General features: G+C 33.2%; 1 protein-coding gene across 1 annotated transcript; it reads left to right on the forward strand.

Annotated features, from left to right (window-relative positions):
* Nucleotides 1–265: 265 nt before the first annotated feature.
* Nucleotides 266–15,783, forward strand: LOC131074209 (receptor-like protein 12). The gene is made up of 2 exons (XM_058010769.2): nucleotides 266–2,727; nucleotides 15,537–15,783. Exons 1-2 carry the CDS (start codon nucleotides 266–268, stop codon nucleotides 15,781–15,783), a joined length of 2,709 nt encoding a protein of 902 aa, XP_057866752.2.
* The last annotated feature ends 706 nt before the right edge of the window (nucleotides 15,784–16,489 follow it).

Below are 16,489 nucleotides of genomic sequence, written 5' to 3' on the forward strand. Positions count from 1 at the left end.
CCTATAGAATTCAGATTGCATATTCCTATCTATTCCAAATAAACATTGCTATCTACTCAATCAGCCTATCCTCTATTTATTATAGCCAAAGTTTTTTTATTATCTTCTCAAGTTTTTAAGAAAGGTTTAGGTAGTAGCCTTCTTTACAAACATCTCCTTCATCTATGCTTCACAGCTGTTCTGCAACGCCTTTGTTGACCACAGTCAACCCCTCCTCCTTTATAGTTGGTCGACCTCTCCTTACCCTGCCAAATCATCCACACTCATGGCGCCCAAGTTGGCTTTGTTTACTGTTATTTTCCTGTTTCTTCTCTGCCTCTGCTGCGGATGCATCGAGAGGGAACGGGAAGCTCTTCTCCGCCTAAAAGCCGACTTAAATTACTCTTCTTCTTATTCCTATATAAGCCTGGCATCATGGGAGGAGGGAGCAGATTGCTGTCTCTGGCAGGGCATAACCTGCAACAACACCACCAATCATGTAGTCGGTGTTGATATTAGTGGCCAATATGAGCCTGTTGTTCCGGGCGGTTTTGAAATTGGTTTTCAGCCCTTAGTTGAAGGAGCCATCGTATTTGACAGCTTGTGCAACCTCACTTTTGTTGAAACTATAGACCTCTCTCACAACGGAATATCAGGTATTATTCCTCGCTGCTTGGGAAACCTGTCTTTTCTCACAGATCTGTATTTAAACAATAATGCGTTGAGCGGGAGCATTCCGTTGTCCTTTGCAAACATGTCTTCTCTTGTTAGCCTTTCTTTAAGTTCAAACTTCTTGGGAGATGAAAGTTCCCTTATTTCTTTGTGTATGATCAGTAGTCTTACTTACGTTTATCTTGATTCCAACCAGCTAAACGGAAGCTTACCATCTTGTTTCGGTACTCTCTCTTCTCTAAATTGGCTATATCTTAGAGATAACGAACTCATAGGAAGCATTCCCTCTTCTCTCTCTAATCTCACTTCTCTAACTGGGCTCTATCTTCCAGACAATCACTTGAGTGGTGATATTCCATATTCATTAGGCAAGATCTCCTCACTAAGATTTTTTGATGTTTCTAACAATTGTTTAAGTGGTTGTATCCCAGATTCCTTGGGTGGCCTCTCTTCACTGGAAGAGATTGATCTGTCTTACAACCAGCTAAATGGAACTTTTCCCCTTTCATTTTCAAGGCTTTCATCCCTTACTAGACTCCATGCGGAGAGGAATAAATTCGACCTGAGTATTGCTTCTTCAGCTCTACCCTCTTCTCTTTGGGAGCTCTCTCTCACATTAAACGGCCATCAGATAATTTCAGAGTCTTTCTTTCACTCCATTAGCAAATTAAATTCTCTAAGCCTGTCCAATTGTGTACTTAATATCAGCACCACTTGGATTCCCTCGTTCCAGTTATCGACCTTACATATGACATCATGTAAAATAAATGGTCAAATCCCTTCGTGGATCTCGACTCAGTTCTCACTTTCAGATTTAGTATTAGGTGACTGCAATCTTGTTGGAGAAATTCCCCCTGGGCTAGGGGAAATGGGTTTTGGCATGCTCAACCTCTCAGCAAACCATCTGCAAGGCCCCCTTCTGCTAAATAGTTCAGCTTGGAATATGTTGTCATTCTTGGATGTGTCTAGGAATGCATTATCGGGTCAAATACCGTCAAATTGGCCCCCTTATATGAAAGTATTGCTGCTCAATGACAATTTTCTGAGGGGAAATTTTTTTCAAGGCTTTCAGGACACCTCTCCATTAATGATTCTAAATTTGGCAAATAACTCTTTAAGTGGAACCATCCCTCAAAGCTTAGGAAATTGTATCTGGCTTCGAATTCTGAATTTGGGGGATAATAAGTTTGAGGGAAGGATTCCGCACGGGCTGTGTGAGGAAAATCGTCTGCTGTCGCTAGTTGTAAAGAATAACCGCCTGACTGGATCACTCCCTCCTTCTATATCAAACTGCATAGAATTAAATTTTCTGGATGTGGGGCAGAACTTTTTGTCAGGCAAGATTCCAAAGGTAATAGGAAAACTGACAGAGTTGAAAGTGTTAGCAATGAGGAAGAATAATTTTGAAGGTAGCATTCCTGCAGAAATCGGGCAGCTCAAACACCTTCAAATCTTGGATCTTTCTTCAAATCGTCTATCAGGTCTTATACCACGCAGCATTTTCAGTTTACAAGCAATGTTAGAACCGCACCAGGAACTCAGTATGGTTCAAATAGATCTACATATAGATTCCAATTACATGTATGAGAATGGATTGAATATGAATTCAAAAGGCAGAGATGAGGATTACATCTATATTTTCCCTGACATGGCATCAATAGATCTTTCAGACAATCAATTGAGTGGGGAGGTTCCTTCTGATCTGGGAAAGTTGAAGGGGTTGAAGTTGCTCAACCTTTCTATGAATAATTTCAGTGGTATGATTCCAGATATTATTGTACAAATGAGCTGGCTAGAATCATTAGATCTTTCTACAAATAATTTTTCTGGACAAATACCTTCAGATCTTGGTTCATTGAATTATTTAGGAGCTCTCAACTTTTCCAATAATCAGCTTTCAGGTAGCATACCACAAGGAGGATATATGACAACATTTACCGAATCATCATATTTAAGGAATCCAGATTTGTGGGGATGTCCACTTCGAAAGAAATGTTTTTGGCCAGAATTTGCTCCAGCTCCTCCTCCTGTTTCGATATCTACTCACGAAGAAGAACAAAGTAAGGAAATCATATGGTATGGGATTGGACTTGGATTGTCATATGGAACAGGTTTTTCAGTAATTGTAATATTTATTGTATTAAAAAAAGAATGGGGAGAGATATTTCAAGGGAATTGATTTGGTCTTGAAATTTTGTTTCCCTTCATTTCGCAATTTGACATTGTGAAATTTATTTCTTTTGATGAAATCAATTAATAAAAATATATTATAGTTTTAAAGGATCATACAATTTATTATTTATTTTATTTACATTTATGTGTAATATATAACTTGAAGTTGTTAACTGTGTGAAATCTAATGGTCATTTGACCAATCCTCTTCTCCCCGTCTCTTCATTTGCTTGTTTTCTGGGGTTTTCGAAACCTGTCGCCCCACAAATGCCCCCCGATAGAATGAATTCATTTTCGTTTAAGTCAAATAAAGGCTTTGGAACCTTAGTTCTGTTTCATTACTACACATTTGAAAGGGAAAAGTCTTACGAGTTAGAATTATGTTAGAATTTAGTTTTAGTTTATAAATTCTTATTATATATTTAATAATTATTTTTATATAATTAGAATTATATTTAATTAAATATTTATAAAAATATTAAAATAAAATATGTTAGGATTGTGTTTGTTATTGTAATTATTTTTAATTAAAATTAATAAATTTATTTGTAAGTTTAAAATAACATTATATTTGAGAATCAATATAAGATTAAGTTTAATATTATATTTATAATTAATTTAATGGTGTGTTAAAATTAATATTAAAGAAATATAATTATAATAGTATATTCTTAAAATATTCATAATTAAGAATTAATTTAAACATTAAGTTTATAATAATATTTTATTATTAGAATTTCAATTATGTTGATTAACTTATAATTACAATTATATAATTTTTTAATCAACTTAGAATCATTAGTATAATTAATTAATTTTTTTAATTAATATAAGCCAGATTTAATTTTGTAAATTAGAGTTAAAAATAAGTTCGAATTAGAATATAATTATTTAATTTCATGTTCAAACATATACTAAATATTTTTCTAAGTTATCAATTGTTATTTCAAAATTCAAAATAATTGTAAAATATCTATAAATAATTTAATCAATTATAATCTTAATGAATAATTATTTTAAATGTTTTTATAAAATAATTTTTCATTAGGTTAGGCAATTATAATTGTAAACTCACATATTGATAAAAGGAATGAAACAAGTGGTGATGCACATGAAGAAAATTATATTTACAACCAAATTTACATGTGACAAAAGAAACGCTCTATTGGCATTAATGAAGTTTGATATAATTAATGTTTATAATTTTTATTTATATAATAAATATAAGGTTGTCAACTTTTGAACCTTGGTTGTTGGATTTGAGGTAGTGCATTTAATCATTTTCTTTCCACCTTTCATTTCCTCACACTATCCTCTTTGTGTCTAGCTACATATGACAAGCAAGTTTAAGCCATTGAATCAAAGAATTTCTCTCTCTTTCACCAGCTAGGAACTCTCCACTTCTGGATCTTACACCACAGAACAAGTCTCAAACGTATTTTTAAATGAGATAATCTTAACATTTAGAGGGTGATAATAAATTTATCAATCAGGAGGTGATTAATCCTAGAGCACCTTGTAGCCTTTAGCCTGCTTAGGTTGTTTCTGTGTTCCTTTCCAATGCTTTTGATTTGCCTCAAAATTTTAGGTTCTATCATTTAGAAAGGCTATCAAAAATATGATTTATTTGATGGCACGAGATGGGTAGGAGGTATTTTCACCAAGTATCTAAAAAAGAAACCCTAGTATGCTAGCCTCTGCAATGTGATGAAAATAGGGATAGAATCTAACAATTGTAAGATTTTTTAGAATGATCTAGTGCTTTTCGCGGAGATCATTTTTTCTTTTGTGGTAAACTAGTTCTTATATTCGTTCTATTCACTCCATCATTTGGTCTTTCATTAATTGCACCATCAAAGGGTTGAGAAATTCCTTGCCATGGAGTTTGTGAGAGACATTCCAAATGGCTACTATGTGGGCTACAAATTTGGGGGCAAGGTTCCTTAGGATGAGAATATAGAGATTGAGGTGACATATGAAAATCACCCTAAGACCTTTAAAGTTGTCTCTTTTTGTATATTCAACTTATAAGGTGCGGCTTTCTTCTCCTCTCTTTTACAAATTCATGTCACACGACTCTTATAGTTTTTTGTTATTGTATATATTCCCTTTGTTTTGTATGAGGGGATGCTAGTTCATGAGCTACTCATATACGCTTTATGATTTGGGGTTGTTAATAGTTTAATTGTTCATATAGTCCCTTAGTTCTAGTGGTCTAATGTATACTTTATACCGCTCTTTGATCTTGCTTCAATGTGTTTTTTTGGATTGTGTAGATGTTTATGTTGGATTTAAAATGTTGGCATTTTCAGATTGTTGGCATTTTGCATATAGATTACATTAATGATATGTTGTCATTGATGTCAATTGAACCGGTATAATGATATTCATGATATTGTTGATGTTATTGTTGTTATTGCCTTTGTCTTGTAAACCAGTAAGAAGAGAGTAAGAAGAGATTCGTAAAATGTTGTAATCGGTATGTAAAGTTTGTGAGTAAAACCAGTGAACTGGTATGAAGGGTTAAACATATCTATGTAAAGTAACTGGTAAACCCTAACCTGTTGATAAACCCTAACCGATCAAGTTTTTTGGTTTATTACCTGTTAAGCGGAAATGATGGAGACAAGTGTGATCATTGTATAAGGATAAATTCAAATCAATTTAGCGTGTTTGTTTAATTTCTTAGAAATAAGCAAAGCGGATTGCATCTAATGCACACCACGTGATGAGTTACAAAGTCCAATGTAGTGGTGATCATGGAGCGGTTGGAATTTTCTTGAAGAATGTGAAGAGATTGTTATGATTTCTAACGGTCAAGATTGTACCGACTTGTTTGTAATCTCAATGATGAGAATTAGGTTTTTTCTTGTGTTATCGACGTAATTGTTTGTGTATTTAAGGTCGATGTAGTTGTTTGTAAAAGTGTTGGCAAAGTTGACAAGATTGGTAGAGACTTGTGAGTGTGCATTTGCCTAACCGGTGGATGGATCTATACTTTGAGTAAAGACAAATTGAAGCTTAAGAAGGATCCGATCAAGCAAGTGTAGTGCTATTCAGACATATCAACAAAAACTATTATTTTCTAACAATTACAACAGAAGTGAAATCCCCTAACCGGGTAAGCTCTAACAAGCTTGGTTACTCATTAAATCCTCTAACAAGGTGGTCCATTATCTTGGATTCTTAAATCCTCTAGCGAGGTTACTCCTTATAGGGTATTGTGTTTTTTCATCAAGGTATATTTGTAAATCCCTTAACCGGGTGATTCGTAAACAAGAATTAGTTCTTAACATGACTTATTGTAAAGCTCTAATAGGATTTGATTCCCAATAGGGAAAACTTAAGAAGAGTTAAGATAGCTATCTTTTTGAGTCCCATCTCACCATGGTTTTTACCTATTTGGGTTTTCCACATAATAAACATTTGTGTCAAATGGTGAATTATTTTGTGGATGTGATGTTACATGTTGATTAGATTAATTTCTGATGAAGCATTGAAGGATGACTATGTTGAGTTATGTTTAAGCATTGTTGATTTACATAAAGGTTGAAGTTGTTTTACTGTTAAGTTTCTATAGTAGTCAAACCGGTTAATGTCAAGTATTCTTATGATTATTGATTTTGATTCATAAAAGTTTACTTTGTGAGATTGAATTTGAGTTCAGGAACTCTGTATCAGTTTTTCAATATACTGATTCACACCCCCCTCTCAGTATTCTATCGGATACTTATTCTTTCATCATACCATCAATTGGTATCAAAGCATTTCAGGTCCTCTTTATCTAAAATCCTAACAGCTTGAGAAAAAGATCTTGTAGACCATGATGAAGAAAGAAGGTCTGAAGTTCAACAAAGATAACTATAGAATATGGAGAGACAAAATAAAATTTTACATCAAGGGTCTTGGTAGCCAATATTGGGATCATGTAGAAACTAAGTATAACACACCTATTGGAATCCTAACTGATGATCAGAAGAAAGAACAACAAGAAAATCATCAAGCATTAGAGGCTATTATCAATTCCATGTCTGATGCTAAATATGTAGATGTTCATGGTCTTTAAACTGCATATGAAGTATGGAAGAAACTAGAAGATATCTATAGCAGTGATGAGCATGTAAAGATTGCTAAAGAAGAGAGTCTAAAAGGAAAGTTTGATGATATGAGAATGTCTGAAGGGTAGAATATCTAGCAGTATGGTCAAAGGATAAAAGAGATAGTAGGATAGGTTAAGAGTGCAGGAGGGAAAGTGGAAGATGACACAATGATCCGTAAGGTACTGAGAACCCTGTTACCAATCTATGCTATCCGAGTTGCAGCTATTCAGGAGCTGAAGTCCATTGACAAATCTATGGTATCTCTTGACTCTATCATTGACAAACTTACTTATTTTGAACTAAATGGCTATGATGGTAGTGTACAAAGATCAAATCTACATTTAGAGCCTCTATTTCTAACCCATCTGTGAGAATAAGTAAAGATGCTAGCCATATCTATGAATCTAGATCCAACAGAGATGCTGATGATGAAGACAACTTAGTGGAACTTGAAGCATTGTTGGCAAAAAAACTTCCTAGAGGCACCAGTAAATATAAAGGTAAGTTACCTTTAAAATATTTTACATGCAACAAAATTGGTCATGTAGAAGCTAATTGCCCTAATGGTGAAAATGAGTACAAAAGAGACAAATTTAAGAAGTATAAGGGTAAAGCCAAGAGAGATTGTCTTGTAGCTATTGACAGTGGTATTGCTGATGATGAATTTGATGATGGTGCTAGTGAAGATATTGTGTTTGTATCTATTAAGGAAGAATTATCAGATTAGAAGGCACTAGTATCCAGGATGGATAACTCTGATGATTGGATCATTGATAGTGGTTGTTCACATCACATGACTGGTGATCGAAGAAAATTTCTTTCCCTGAAAGAATTTGATGGCGACATTGTCAGATTTGGCAATGACTCACCCTATATGGTTAAAGGTAAAAGAGTTATTTTTCTTAATGGGAAAATCAGTGTTGACGATGTCTACTGGATTGAAGGACTAAAGCACAATATTCTGAGTGTTGCACAACTTAGTAACAAAGGATACCCACTAGAGTTTAGAAATGGTATATGAAAAATCTTTGACAACAAAGGTGAATTGATTGCAACCGGTAAACCAACCAGAGGTAATCTATTTAATCTCAATCCTAAAGTTAGCAACTATTTGATTGCAAAGATGGATGACAGCTGGCTTTGGTATAGGTGATTTTGTCATATTAATTTTGACAATAGTATTAAAGTAAGAAAATCTAAGACTGTAAGAGGTTTGCCTCAGCTAGACAAACTGGTTAATGCTCTTTGTAAAGAATGTCAATTAGGAAAGATGACCTCCTCAACTTTCAAGAGCAAGTCCTTCTCAGTGAAACACTTGTTAGATTTGGTTCATACTGATCTATGTGGACGAATAAGAACAAGAAGCATTCAAGGTGATAGATACTTTATGATCTTCACTGGTGACTATTCAATGATGATTTGGGTCACATTCTTGAAGGACAAAAATGAAGCTTTTGGTAAATTCAAGGCATTCAAAGCCTTAGCTGAGAAAGAGAGTGGAAAGATTATTAAATGTCTCAAAACAGATCTAGGCGGTGAATTTACTTTTGATGAATTCACTAAGTACTGTGATGATAATGGTATGAAGCGACAACTTTCTGCACCTAGGACACCACAGCAGAATGACATAGCAAAAAGAAACAATAGGACAATAGATGAAGCGACTAGGACAATGTTGATACAAGGAGATGTGGCAAGAACATTTTGGAGAGAAGCTGTAAGTACAATAGTCTACACAATGAACCGGGTTCTGATGAAAAAAGGTAAGGACAAAACCCCTTATGAATACAGGTATGGGAGATCACTTGATGCTAGCTATTTTAAAATGTTTGGAAGCAAATGTTTTATTAAAAGAGGTGGTTATATAAGAAAGTTTGAAGCTAAGAGTGATGAAGGCATATTTCTTGGCTATTCCACCAAGAGTAAGGCCTATAAATGCTTCAACAACCAAACACAAATAATTGTTGAGAGTGCTAATGTTCGTGTAGACGAATTTCCTAAAGTTGCTGAAGGAACAAGTTCAGACAAAAAGGATGAAGATCCTTGTATTTTGCTTTTTGAACCTGAAACTTTTAAGAAAGAAACCGATAAAGAAAATCCTGATGTACTTGTTCAACCGAAACAAATAAATTCAGAAGAAGATGACAATGATGAAGCTAAACCTGAAGGGAATGATCATGTCGTACCTAGGTATGTGAGACTGAATCATAGTCCTGAACTGATAATTGGGGATAAGGATGTTGGAGTACAAACTAGAAGGAGATTAAAATAGAACTCTTGCATGATATCCACTTTTGAACCTAGAAGTGATAAAGAGGCATTTGGTGATGATCATTGGATGAAAGCTATGGAGGAGGAGTTAGATCAAATTGAGAAGAACAACACTTGGACCTTAGTACCTCGACCAGTAAACAAGAATGTTATAGGTACTAAATGGGTATTTAGAAACAAGTTAAATGAAGATGGTGTTGTAGTTCAGAATAAGGCAAGATTAGTCTGCAGGGGGTATGCACAGGAAGAAGGAGAAGACCATGGAGAAAATTTTGTACCAGTAGCAAGACTGGAAGGTGTTAGAACATTACATGCATTTGCAGCACATAAAAATTTCAAGGTATACCAGATGGATGTCAAGTCTACATTTTTGATTGGGATATTAGAATAAGAAGTTTATATATAGCAACCTGATGGTTATGCATTGATAGATAAGGAAGATATGGTATGAAAATTGCATAAAGCTTTGTATGAATTGAATCAGACACCCAGAGCATGGTATGAATGACTTCATACTCATCTGATGAAGATAGGATTTGCTAGAACCAATGATGATAACAACATTTATCTCAAGTCTAAAGGAGATGATATACTGGTTAGTGAATAATTTGTTGATGACATTATATTTGGAGGTAATGATGGCATGAGTAATTGTTTTGTTGATGAAATGAAAAATGAATTTGAGATGGCATTAGTAGGGGAAATAAAAAATTTCATAGGCTTACAGATACAACAGATGAAGAATGACATTTTCATTACTCAATCCAAATATGTGAAAGAGGTTTTGAAAACTTTTGGTATGAGTGATTGTAAACCAGTTGGAACCCCAATGGTTACAGGTTGTAAATTGATGAAAAGGAATACAAATCAATGATTGGCAAATTACACTATGTTGTTCACAGTCGACCGGATATTGCCCATGCAGTTGGTATTGTTTCTATATTTTGGAAAAATCCAAATGAAGCACATATAATGGCAACTAAGAGAATTTTCAGATATTTGAAAGGTACTATTGACTATGCGTTATGGTATCCATATGGTGGAAATTTTTATTTGAAAGTGTATATAGATGCTGTCTGGGTGGGAAATATTGATGACTGGAAAAGTACTACAGGTGGAGCTTTCTTTCTTGGAGGAAGGTTAGTTTCTTGGAGTAGCAAAAAGAAGAGTTGTACTTCACAATCTGTAGCAGCATATATAAATTGCGCACAAGCTATGTGGATGAGACACATTTTGGAAGGTTTTAAGATGAAAATATCAGAACCTATAAAGATTCTATGTGATAATACAAGCGCAATAAACATTTCAAAATATCCTGTTTTGCACGCAATGACTAAGAATATTGAGTTTAAGTATCACTTCTTGAGAGAAAAATTTCAATGTAAAGATGTTATCTTGGAGCATGTTTCTACTATGGAGCATCTTGTAGATATCTATACCAAACCTCTACCAAAGACCACTTTTGAGTATCTTAGAAGTCAGTTGGGGTTTGTACCTCTTCATGAAGTTAGTTGAGCTGATGCTGACTACATCAGTCCCTGAATTTCTTATAGAATCTTACATGGATTGATGAAGAAGTGGATGTTTTCCACAGGGGGAGCATCTAGTTGCAATATGATGTTGTTGCATAGTCATGAGAGCAAAATTAATTTCACTTTGGCATTGCTATCAAAGGGGGAGAAGTATTATGTAATTGAAAGGGAGAAGAACCAGTGACAGACTGAAGACCGACAGAGAACAATGAATTTACTTGGTAATGTAAAGCAGGATTCCTATTCACCAATCATAGCAGCAATCAAGGCAATGAATTTGTATTGCCATCAATGCCAAAGGGGGAGATTATTGGCATTTTGCATATAGATTGCATTAATGATATGTTGTCATTGATGTCAATTGAATTGGTGTAATGATATTCATCATATTGCTGATGTTATTGTTCTTATTGGTTTTGTCTTGTAAACCGATAAGAAGAGAGTAAGAAGATTTTTGTAAAATGTTGTAACCGATATGTAAAGTTTGTGAGTAAATCTGGTGAACCGGTATGAAGGGTTAAACATATCTATGTAATGTAACCGATAAACCCTAACCTGTTGATAAACCCTAACTGATCAAGTTTGTTGGTTTATTACTTGTTGAGCAGAAATGATGGAGACACGTGTGATCATTGTATAAGGATAAGTTCAGATCAATTTAGCGTGTTTGTTTGATTTCTTGGAAAGAAGCAAAGTGGATTGCATATAATGCACAACGCGTGATGAGTTACAAAGTCCAATGGAGTGGTGATCATGGAGCGGTTGGAATTTTCTTCAAGAATGTGAAGAGATTGTTATGATTTCTAACGGTCAAGATTGTACCGACTTCTTTGTAATCTCGATGATGAGAATTAGGTTTTTTCTTCTGTTACCAACCTAATTGTTTGTGTATTTAAGGTAGATGAAGTTGTTTGTAAAAGTGTTGGCAAAGTTGACAAGATTGGTAGAAACTTGTGAGTGTGTAGCTGCCTAACCGGTGGATGGATTTGTACTTTGAGTAAAGACGGATTGAAGCTTAATAAGGATTTGATCAAGCAAGTGTAGTGCTATTTAGAGAGATCAACAAAAACTGTTATTTTCTAACAATTATAGCAGAAGTGAAATCCCCTAACTGGGTAAGCTCTAACAAGCTTGGTTACTCATTAAATCCTCTAACAAGGTGGTCCATTAGCTTGGATTCTTAAATCCTCCAACAAGGTTACTCCTAATAGGTTATTGTGCTTTTTCATCAAGGCATATTTATAAATCCCTTAACCAAGTGATTCCTAAACAGGAATTAGTTCTTAACAAGACTTATTGTAAATATCTAATAGGCTTTGGCTCCAAACAGGGTGAACTTCAGAAGAGTTAAGATAGCCATCTTTGTGAGTCCCATCTCACTGTGGTTTTTACCTATTTGGGCTTTCCACGTATAAACATTTGTGTCAAATGGTGAATTCTTTTGTGGATGTGATGTTACATGTTGATTAGATTAATTTCTAATGAAGCATTGAAGGATGACTATGTTGAGTTATGTTTATGCATTGTTGATTTACATAAAGGTTGAAGTTGTTTTACTGTTAAGTTGCCATAATAGTCAAACCGGTTATGTCAAGTATTCTTATGATTATTGATTTTGATTGAGAAAAGTTTACTTTGTGAGATTGAATTTGAGTTTGGGAACTCTATATTAGTTTTTCAATATATTAATTCACTACCTCTCTCAGTATCCTACATGATACTTATTCTTTCATCATACCATCATTCAAGAGTTTGATCATTATACTCTTTGTTTGTTTAGAATTTTACAGACTGAGTGTTTCTCTCTATGTTAGCTCTTGCTTTTTTTCATATTACATATTTCTTATAAGTATAGTTTAATATAAAGATGTATGTTTTCACACTTTGCCTCCAAACAAAAAATAGATTAATTTCAACAAAAAATAATGATTGCATTATTATCATTTCCCAAGACAAGGTTTAATAATACAAACCGAATAAGAAAAATTATAATTATACATCAATACTAAAATTTATAAATTTACATTAATACTACAATTTTTTTAGAGTGACTTAATACTTGGGAAGATGCAAATTTTCAGTATAGAGGATCCAATATGTAATAAAAATGTAGATTATAAGTGGATGCTAAAGGCTATTGGCCATTCTAGATTCGAAAGATAAACCCAAATGTACAACAGTGCATTTGTACATATTTTTTTGTGCTTTGGAAATCTAATATTGGTCTCTAAGAATCTATGTAGGGAAAGCATACCAGTAGCTATTATAGCTCACTTCATACACCCATAGATTCTAAATGACACATTAGATTTTGATGATTTTTTGTTGTCTCCACATATAACTTAATTACTTTTAGTTATTATTCTAGCTTTTGGGCAGTAATGATGCATATTGTGTGATTTTTAATATGCACAAGGGTCACAAAGTACATATTTCAAAGTGTCACTCAATACCTGCTTAAAGATGCCCTAATAACCGTGCACTTAAAATTGTCTATACTTACATGCCAAGTAGTCATGGTCTATGGGTACCAATAATGGTGCACAAATGGGCTAATTATTGTCCAAAAATACTAAAAAATGGATGGCTATTGATAAATGTGAAATTTATTAATGAGATTTTAGTTTTTTCTATGGTTTCTTTAAATTATTAATTTGGGGCTTGGGTGAGCAAGGAGTGAATTATTAGTTTTTGTATATAAATTCTTATTATATATTTAACGATTATTTTTATATAATTAGAATTATATTTAAATAAATATTTATAAAAAAATTTAAAATAAAATATGTTAGAATTATGTTTTCTATTCTAATTATTTTTAATTAAAAATAATAAATTTAATTATAATTTTAAAATAATATTATATTCAAAAAATCAATATAAGATTAAGTTTAATATTATATTAATTAATGGTGTGCTAAAATTAATATTATAGAAATATAATTAAATAATATAATCTTAAAATTATAATAATTAATAATTAGTTTAAAAATTAAGTTTATAATAATATTTTATTACTAAAATTTCAATTGCGTAGATTAACTTATAATTATAATTATACAATTTTTTAATCATCTTAGAATCATAAGTATAATCAATTTATTTATTTTTAATTAATGTAAGCCAGATTTAATTTTGTAAATTAAAGTTAAAAATAAGTTTGAATTAGTATTAAAACTATCTATCTATCTATCTATTTATAAAATAATTATAAAATATCTATAAATAATTTAATCAATGATATTATGATTGTAGTCCTAATGAATAATTAATTTAAATATTTTAATTAAATATTTTTCTATTAGGTTAGGCAATCAAAATTGTAAACTCACATATTGACAAAAGCCATGAAACAATTGGTGATGCACATGAAGAAAATTATATATACAACCAAATTTACATTTGATAGAAGAAATACTCTATTGACATTAATGAATTTTGATATTAATGTTTATAATTTTTATTTATATAATAAATGTTAGGCAGTCAACTTTTAATTATAAGAATAAATAAGTTCTAGTTATCTCTCCTTTGTATCCCTTTATCTCTCTTTCTATCTATAACTCTCCCTCTCTCCCCTTATTACTCTCTCTCTCTCTCTCTCTCTCTCTCTCTCTCTCTCTCTCTCTCTCTCTCTCTCTCTCTCTCTCTCTCTCTCTCTCTCTCTCTCTCTCTCTCTCTCTCTCTCTCTCTTCTTTACCTATTTCTTTCATCCTTCCTCTCTCCTTATATCTTCATCTCTACCTCTATCTTCCTCTCTCTATATTTCTTCTTCCATCTCTCCCTATGTCTCTATCTTGTTAAGTCTAAGTCTCTTTAGCCATACTTCCTCTTCACATTACTTTATGTGGTATCACGAAAAACTAATGAAATTTTAAAAAAACATTTACTATAATATGACAAATATATTATTCAAATTACCCTACAATATAACCTTGTAGATTGGGAAAAAACTTTATTTTCTATAATTATATTTGACATTGATTTAATTGATATTTGTCAAAACATTAATACTTATTCACTATCTACTTCAAATTTTTTATTCACAAACAAATAATTCCTATTTTGAAATTAAATCAGACTTTTACAAATTTATTTAACACTATATCTTTGAATAAATTAAACGAAACCTATTTAAACATTAAATTTTTAAACAAAATATTATGGTTGCACATTTTATTTTCCTTTATTCCTCTTGTTGTCTACTGTTGTGTTTTTCATGAGCAAATTGTTGCTAGTTTGTATTTTTTTTTGTAAATTGTTATATTAATGTATTTTTCCAATTTAAAGAAAAAAATTATGAAAAAGAAAAAAAAATTGAATCTTATTTCTTATTTTTAAATAAAAATTACTATATAAAATTTATAAACAAATAATAAGCCATTGGAAACACCTATAATAAAATTAATTATTATTTTAAATGGAAATTAGTGTAGGCATAAATTTCAAAATTCTATTTCTTGTAGTGCCTACAACCTAGGTTAAAACCCCACGAGTTCATCTCTACCATGTCAACAATGGAGCATTCTTTACCTTGGGGAGAACCTTGGAGAAATAGTGGGGCTTCTTGCCTGTAGTGCGTACATTCTTGGTTCAAACCATTAATTTTAGGGGATGACCCTTTGGTGAAATGGCGGGGCTTCTTGCCTGTAGTGTCTACAACCTAGGTTCAAACCCCATGGGTTCATCTCTACCATGTCAACAATGGATCATGATTTACCTTAGGGAGAACCTTGGAGAAATATTGGGGATTCTTCCCTGTAGTGCTTACATCCTTGGTTCAAACCATAAATTTTTTGGGTTTTTCTAGGGCTTTGGAGAAAATGTTCACCTTGCAGGAGAATGTTTCAAAGTTTGATTGGGGTGATGAAGCGGTAGCTGATCTGCTTCCACTTGAGGATCCATTTGGCATCAACACACACCATGTTCCTCAAAGGGTTTTTTGGGGCAGGCAATGGGTGGATATGGCCATTCGGCAAAAGGCTTCCTCTGGTCTTCCTCACCATGGTTCTTGCGTTGGTAATGAGGGTTTTCCTTGGGTTAAAAAATTCAGGTGATATTTCTATTCTTTCCCATCCTTTGTTTATTTTCTGGGGTTTTTTCCTCAAAATGGGGTCGGGGCCAAAAGATGGGGACCAAGGCTCTTGGTGTTCAGTGATATGGCTTAGGGGCTGCAAATATTAGGGCTTCCCAAGTTGAAAATAAGGCATGACATGGGATGGTAAATAAGGAGCCTAGGGCAAAGCAGATGTCAGGTGTTTCTTCACCGAAGGAAATTTCAAGGGAAGCCGTTCGCCCTCTACCGAATTCTAAGATGTCTTTGAAGCCGCAATTTGTATGGCTTCCAGTACCCTTGATTGATGTCTCTGATTTTACTTTGGGAAAGAAGGCTTGTGATCTTCAGGCACTGGCGGTCATTATTTAGGTTTGGGGTGACACCATTCCTCTTTCAAAGATACAGTGTAAGATCCATTCACACTGGTATGGTACCTTGTACTTTCCAGTCTTGTTTGCAAGTTCTTTCATTATTGTGTTTGAATTTTTTGAATCTAGGGACAAGGCTTTAGAAGTTCCATTTTTTTGGTTGGGTAAAAAATTGGTTTTTGTAGAAATTTGGAAGCCCTTCTTCGAGCCCTCTTGGGTTTCCACCAAACAGGTCCCTTCCTTGTTTAAACTCTCTCTATTTCCCTCTAAATTTGTTGAGTCTAATATCTTAAGGAAAATTGGGGATTGTTTTGACAAGTTTTTATTGTTGCATTCTGT

The sequence above is a fragment of the Cryptomeria japonica genome, chromosome 8, assembly GCF_030272615.1.
Source record: "Cryptomeria japonica chromosome 8, Sugi_1.0, whole genome shotgun sequence".
Classification (NCBI taxonomy): domain Eukaryota; kingdom Viridiplantae; phylum Streptophyta; class Pinopsida; order Cupressales; family Cupressaceae; genus Cryptomeria; species Cryptomeria japonica.

What these genes read in the sequence shown, in the direction of transcription:
- LOC131074209 (XM_058010769.2), top strand. Translation starts at nt 266, where the DNA reads ATGGCGCCCAAGTTGGCTTTGTTTACTGTTATTTTCCTGTTTCTTCTC. An exon ending in CAAAGTAAGGAAATCATATG is followed by an intron (nt 2,728 to 15,536) that starts GTATGGGATTGG and finishes GGGTTTTTCTAG; the next exon opens with GGCTTTGGAGAAAATGTTCA.